Source organism: Arachis ipaensis, chromosome B07 (genome assembly GCF_000816755.2).
Source record: "Arachis ipaensis cultivar K30076 chromosome B07, Araip1.1, whole genome shotgun sequence".
Classification (NCBI taxonomy): Eukaryota; Viridiplantae; Streptophyta; class Magnoliopsida; order Fabales; family Fabaceae; genus Arachis; species Arachis ipaensis.
The window spans coordinates 23,446,194-23,454,130 of record NC_029791.2 but is presented as its reverse complement, the minus strand read 5'-3'; the positions used below and the strand labels follow the sequence as shown (position 1 = coordinate 23,454,130).

General features: G+C 36.8%; 1 protein-coding gene across 1 annotated transcript; it reads right to left on the bottom strand.

The window, feature by feature from the left end:
- LOC107607024 (serine/threonine-protein phosphatase 7 long form homolog) lies at nucleotides 304-3,832 on the bottom strand. Its single transcript, XM_016309016.2, has 5 exons — nucleotides 3,699-3,832; nucleotides 1,866-2,581; nucleotides 1,704-1,794; nucleotides 552-1,617; nucleotides 304-434 (listed from the first exon to the last, which is right to left on the bottom strand). Exons 1-5 carry the CDS (start codon nucleotides 3,774-3,776, stop codon nucleotides 304-306), a joined length of 2,082 nt encoding a protein of 693 aa, XP_016164502.1. The 5' UTR covers nucleotides 3,777-3,832.

The following is a 7,937-nucleotide window of genomic DNA, read 5'->3' as shown; positions in this document are numbered from 1 at the left end:
TACTTATTTTAATATTAGAATATTAAGTTCAAAATACAAGTACTCAACATAGATACACAACATTAACTTCAAAATACAATTCTCCAACATAAATACACAATATTAAGTTCAAAATACAAGTACTCAACATAGATACACAACATTAACTTCAAAATACAATTCTCCAACATAAATACACAATATTAAGTTCAAAATACAAGTACTCAACATAGATACACAACGTTAACTTCAAAATACAAGTATTCAACATAGATACACAAAATTAAGTTCAAAATACAAACACAACTTATGATACAAAGACAACTACTTTCTTCTTGCCCATTTTATGTTCTCGAGGATGTTTTTGCATTTCTTCTTGGCCTTCTTGAACATGGACGGGGTATATCGATTAGCGCTCCGACGTGGCGGGTCCACCCTGAGATTGTAATATTTACCTGTCTCACATGTACATAATTTAATGAAACAGACTATCCAAAATGATGCAAACACGGGATAAAAAGGCAAGAAAAGAAAAAAACCAACAAGTTCAAAACATAATCATAAAGTCGGACCTGCATCATCCGCATCATCAGGACCATTGTTGCGGGATTCTTCATCCTCATCCATCTCGTCATCGTCGCTCTCCTCTTGATCCTCATCCATCTCCTTATCATCCGGTTCTTCCACGAGATACTGATCCGTTTCATGCTCACCTGTCCCGGCATTTTCTTCAATCTGACTCATTGATACACGCCGTAGGTTCCGGCTAGTTAATATCCCCCGACCGCCTTCACTTCTACTGGAATCTCCAGCTTCCAAACCTCCAGAAGCAACTGAGGCAGTGTGGCATGGAATCCTCGCGTCCAAAGAATACCTCCCGGGCATAAATTCAGGTTGATGGCCAAATTGTGGCTGCCCTGCATCCGCAGCCATGAAGCCAAGCAACTGGCTAAAAGAAGCACCCTCTCCAGCATCCCATTGTGGAGTACTCCAATATTGTTGATCTATTGGGTATGACGGGGTATATTGTGTCGGAACAGCATATGGTACCGAGGCCTGAAATTGTTCTTGGGAAGCTGGAGGTGGAGGTGGATGTGGATGTGAATGTGCCCCCGGTTCTTCATTGGCTACATGAATAACTGGGCTACCCTCATCTTCCATTACTGGGCTACCCTCATCATTTATAGCTGGGTTACCCTCATCATCCATTACTTGTTCACCTTCATCGTTCTCTTGAACCACAACATTTGACAATCTCAAATGGTTGCCATACCGTGCACGATACCAGTCCATGTAAACATCCAACGGATGCTGTGAAGGTTCCACATACTCACGCAGAATGTAATTATACCTGTTTGTCCAGCGCATAATCCAACATGAATGGGACGGGGCTGTGGCCCAGTCAAGATTCTTAGGACCAGCAAGTGTTTCTCCATGTGCCCTTCCCAGATTTGTTTCCTCAGATGGAACTCCCTGAACCAAACCAAATTGTCTTCTAATTCTATCCGTTGCATGCCACTCAATAGATTCGAATGAAATCAGCGAAACCGTAGCGCTCCAGACTACTGCGTGCAGGAAGATGTCTTCTGGGATTATGCCCGGATCAATGCGATCCACACCATAAGCAACCCACACGAACTGCACACAGCATAAGACATACGTGATTACAAGCCAAATAACAGTCAACCTCAGTTGGAGACAAATATTTTCTATTAAAAACACACCTGCCCTTCCTGAACCTCATCTAACGCCTTCCTAAAGTGGCCGAGACTAAGATATCTATACCGATTGTCACCACGCTCCCAGTTACGCCACCTGAAATTATTTATGTTACTAGCACATCTTAAATAGAATTATGAACATAACAAGTAAGTTGACAATGTTACCTGTTTGCAAGCGGAAAACTGCGTGGTTCCCTAGTAGGGGGCGCAAGATAGGGTAGGCGGATCCAAAACCAAGCTAGCAGCAGTGTTAACGGACCATCGATTTCTTTACAATCAAAACGAGAGGCCCGGCATAAGGACCGGTATAGGTGCGCCAAACATGCCGATCCCCAACTAAAATTACTGATACTATGAAAATCCCGGAGCAAAGGCAGAAACTTCCAGTGCACAGATGCCCCTGACTTGTCTCCAAGTAAGATAGTACCCAATAACAACATAATGTGGCACTTGACGTACCTCTGCATACTGTTTTCGTCAGTCAGTTGTATACGTTCTTTTAGATTCCTAAGCCATGTCATTTTTATGCCGCTCCCTCTGCAGTCGGCCTTTCTCGGTGCAACCCCAAACTGATGGAAACACTCACCCTCCAATGCTTCAAAGCTGCTCAAGGTCATCCCCGTCACCGGAAGACCGTTCGTCGGGAGGCCCAAAATAACGGCTACATCCTCCAGGGTCACTGTGCACTCACCAATCGGAAGGTGGAAGGTGTGTGTTTCCGGCCGCCACCTCTCAACTAAAGCATTTATCAATGCTTTCTGTCCTTGAACTACTCCAATCTGAGAGGCATGATAAAACCCAGTAACCCGTAAATGATCCTCTACACTTGGATGGTACCGATCAGGGGGCAGTGGGTGGTCACATGTCATCATCCGTGAACTCTGAAAAAACATAACATGTTCCTAGTCAAATCATTAATGATTACTAATTTACAACTTAAATTAATCTTACTACTTCATCGATTAATCATAATTTCTAGCCCAATTACAAAAAAATAACTAACAAATTATCAAACTACAGCATGTAAACATAACTTCAAAAGGTTATCATAATTCCTATAATTATAATTTCCTAAAATTAATCATAATAATTTACTAATTAATTAAGTATTCTCAGCTATTTACAAACAACATATGAACAACATTATCTAACTAACGACATACAAAATTAAGGTTACTTTAGTATTCTTAGTTTATTTATAATTGAATTCTTATAATTTACCTTTCTTCCCAAATAAACTATGTATTAAGTAAATTGGCCTTGCAATTAATATTAACAAATTTCGTTATTAATGATGCAGTTCCGGATTATAAATTCTTAAATTAATAACAAACGTAAATTACTAACAACAGTAAATTAAGTAATTCTAAATTCCAAATTCTAAATCTATTACAAAATCAGAATTATAATTTCCAACCTTGATCACAAAAGTTAATTAGTAAACTACAATATCTACTCGTACTACAAAAAGATTTCTAACATATTCTCCAACAAAAAATTATAATAAATCCTAAATATATAATTTCCAACAACAATGTGTGGAAATAATACCTAAACTTATAATTTATAACATGAATCATAAAAAAACTAACTTACTAAATTATAATTTCTAAATCTATTCGAAAAATAATATCTTACATTTCCTCCAACTAACTAACAACATCTATACATAATAACAAACAATTTACAATCATAATTTATAACTTTAATCATCAAAATTTATTCAGTAATCAAAATAACCGTCTAACAAAAATATTTTTAAAATATTTTCCAATTAACTAACAATATCTAAACATAATAACAAAAAATTAAAAAAATTGCTAACATTATAATTTTAAAATTAATCATCAAATTTTATTAATTAATTAAAATTTCTAATACTACTCCGAAAAAATTCTTACAAAATCTGTAACAATCAACATTTACATATCAAAAAAAATTTCTACAAAATTTAATTAAAATACAGAAATTTGCAAAAAATTAAAAAATTTAACTTACATAATCAGGATTAGACAAATAATTTACAATGTGAAGTTCAGGACGATCAACATCTCTAGCTTTCTGTCTTTTAGCCATTTTCACAGATTCTATTGCATGCAGAGTTTTTGAACAAGAAGGGAGGAGGAGGATGAACTCAGATGAAAAAATGGAGTTTCACTTTTGAAAATGATGTTTCGGACTGAGGGAGTGGGGGAAAGGGGGGGGGGGGGGGGAAACGCTGGGTCCGATTGGTGTGGGGGAAGAAACGCTGGGTCCGATTCCTTTTATACAACCCTTTCTGACACCACACCCTAGTAACTCACCCACTCACCCCATATACACGCCTAACACCATACACTCCCCAATATCAAAATTAAAAAGCGTTAACATCCACAATGCAAGTAAGAGAAATATCCGAAATTAATTTACATTAACCATTGTTCATTCGGGACATGGATTTAGCCATTTTCACTTAGCTGCCTCTACTCTGTCAAAGTATTTTCTACCAACACCGAGTTGTGCACCCAACCCTATATATATTGGGTTTGTCTTATCCATAAAAGCAGCCAAATTTTTAGGGTGAATCTCCGTCTCCTGTACAAAAAAAATAGTAAATATGATGTAAGAACACTTATGGAGAATAGTGTATGACTTGTATAACGTGAATTAAGAACATCCAAAATGATATGAATGTAAATATACTAATATTCTTGGACACGCAATAAAATTCATGCTTGAATATTGGTGATGAGTCATTGAAGGCGATGCACATCCACTACACGATCTTCATGTTAAAGTTTTCAGTGTAGAAATATGTCATAAGTTCCTTATACAATATTAAAATAAGCGGTTTATGATATCAAATCCATTGTCTTATTTACTTACTCTTTTGTTCAGCCACTTACGAACTTGCAAAGTGCACAAGTCCTCCCTATGCAAAATCAGATCTGTTCTACCCAAATACTATGCCAAGGTCTTTTCTTGTTCTCACGACTTGTTCACAACCCATCGATAGAGTCGTTAAAGCTCAGACTTACTAAATTTCCAATCACTTAGCAATGGATGTGCGAGTAAAGCATTATGAACTTCTACAGATGGAGGAGGAGATTAAGTTGTTGTCTTGGCCACCTGGGTGATTCCGAGTGAAAAAGACGGCCGTGATGGACTAAGTGTTCCACTAAACTGCCGGATCTGCAAAATGCCTCTAGTGTCACACCTTGTCCATTAAGGTCGTCTTTTTCACTCAAAATCACATAGGTGACCAAGACAACAACTTCATCTCCTCCTTCATCAGCAAAAGTTCATAATGCTACACTCGCACATCCATTTCTAATTGATCGGGAATTTAGTAAGTTTGAGCTTCAACGATTCTATCAATGGGTTGTGAACAAGTCATTAGGACAAGACAAAATCTTGGCATGGTATTTGGGTAAAACAGATTAGATTTTGCTTTGGGAGAATTTTTGCACTTTGCAAGTCCGTAATTGGCTAAACAAAGTAAGTAAATAAGACGATGGATTTGATATTATGAACCGCTTATTTAATATTGTATAAAGAACACGACATGTTTTTACATTGAAAACTTTAACATATAGATCATGCAGTGGATGTGCATCGCCTTCATTGACTCATCATCGCCAATAATCAAGCATGAATTTTATTGTGTGTGCAAGAATATTGGTATATTTACATTCGTATCATTTTGGATGTTCTTAATTCATGTTATAAAAGTCATACACTATTCATCGTAAGTGTTTCTACATCATATTTACTATTTTTTGTACAGTAAATGGTGATTCACCCTAAAAATTTAGCCGCTCTTATGGATGAGACAAACCCAACATATATAGGGTTGGGTGCACAATTCAGTATTGATAGGAAATACTTTGACAAAGTAGAGACAGTTAAGTGAAATGGCTAAGTCCATGTCCTGAATGAATAATGGTTAATATATATAAATTTCGGATGTTTCTCTTACTTGCGTTGTGGATGTTCTAATTTGCAACAGTATCTGATTTTCTTTTTAAATACTCAATCGTCTGCATTAACTTGCAGTGGTTTTTTCTGATCTGCATATTCAAGCATTAGTGGGTATATATATACCTTGGAGATGGCATCAAGGAAGCTATTGGTACTAGATAGCCTCAATGATTTTGCACAGAAAAGCATAGAGGCATATGCGGTAAAACTTATTCCGATTCTCGTGCTGTTATTTTTAGTGCTTTAGATATTTGCTTATGGGAAAATTCCACTTGTGCTTGTTTTTCCAAGGAAGATTGATCAAAGTCATTGCCAAACTATTTTTCCATTATTTGAGCAAATTGAAAATGGCTTGCATTGCGCATAAACAGATGTCCCCAAACAAGTAAGTTAAACACAATGCAAAACATATCTTTCTTTGCATAGAATTTGTAGTTCCCACTCAGTCTTATGTGAAAATTCCTTTTTACCTCATTAACAATTGGGATTACGGCATTTATGTGATCAAATATATGGAAAAGTGGACTGAAGGCTCTAACTTGATTGAATGGGATTGTGTGAGATTGTCAAATCTTTCAAAATTTTGTGAACTCGTTCTGCACACATGCATTAGACTCTTTTTATTTCTATGTTTCTAATAAACAACAAATATTTTACAAGAGACCTTAAAGGCTTTTAGGAGCGAAATAATGTTTAAAATCGTACTGAGCCCTTCGAAAGCATCACTTGGGGTAACTTCGAAGTCTTAGAAGATGTTGCTCAACCGGTACGTCGCAATAATCCTAGAAATAAATATAAGGAGTTGAAGACACCATTTACAGTAGAGGTGGCAAACCGGCTAGCCTGCGTCACCAAAAGCCTGCCACGCCCCGCCTAGTAAGGCAGCCCCGAAAATCAACAACTAATTTTTTTGAAACAAAATAATGAAACCAAAATTATCCAAAACATATAATTAAACATCTTTAAGTCTCTAATCAATCAAACATAGAACATATAATTATCAAATTCATCCTCTTGTAGATCAATACCATCATTTGAACCATTTCCTGAAGAATAACCTTCTCCTTTTACAATATCTTTCTCATCTAAATCTTCCTCTACAAAAAAGTAAATAAATATATCAGAAAGATAATACATGTTAATGAACAAAATCATTTAAATAGGTATGTTATAAATATTATTATACCGTAATCATCAAATCTACATATATAATTTTGAGTGCAAATTACAGCTTCAACATTATCGGGCAATAAGCGGCTTCTATACTTGTTCAAAACATGGGAACCAATGCTAAATGCAGATTCACCAAGAAGAAGTAGAAGAGAGGCACATGAAGCAAGGTCCAAGTGTGGGGACACCCTCTAAACACAATGAAGACACTTTGCCATTATCACTGACTCCAGATGATCAAGTGCCTAGCTATGAGCAGAAATTAGAATTAAAGCCCCTTCCACCCCACCTCAAGTATGCTTACCTTGAGGATAATCAGAAGTTTCCGGTTATTATTGCAAGGGAACTCACTTCCCAACAAGAGGGACAACTGCTCAGTGTGCTGAGAAGACACAAGAAAGCAATTGGGTGGAGCTTCGTGGATATAGTAGGCTTTAGCCCTCAAGTTTGTGAGCACAGAATATTCTTAGAAGAGGGAGCAAGACCTGTCCGTCAACCCCAAAGAAGACTAAATCCCACCATCTTAGAAGTTGTCAAGAAAGAAGTGACCAGGCTACTTGAAACAGACATCATCTACCCCATCTCAGACATTGAATAGGTCAGCCCAGTACAAGTAGTGCCCAAGAAGTTTGGAGTCACAACAGTAAAGAATGAGCATGGAGAGCTCCTGACAACTAGAGTGCAAAATTCATGGAGAGTTTGCATTGATTACAGGCATCTCAACCAAGCTACTCGCAAGGATCATTACCCCTTGCCATTTATTGATTAGATGCTTGATCCCCTGTCAGGTAAATCCCATTACTGCTTTTTAGATGGTTATACAGGCTATTTTCAAATTCATATAGCTCCTGAAAATCAGGAAAATACTACTTTTACATGTCCCTTTGGAACATATGCATATAAGAGGATGCCTTTTAGCTTATGTAATGCACTGGCTACTTTTCAAAGATGCATGATGAGTATTTTTTCAGATCTTATCGAGAGCTGTATGAAAGTTTTTATAGATGATTTTAGCGTATATGGTGATTCCTTTAACCTTTGCTTGGATAGTTTAGCTAGAGTATTAGACAGGTGTGTTAGTTCAAACCTTGTATTGAATTTTGAAAA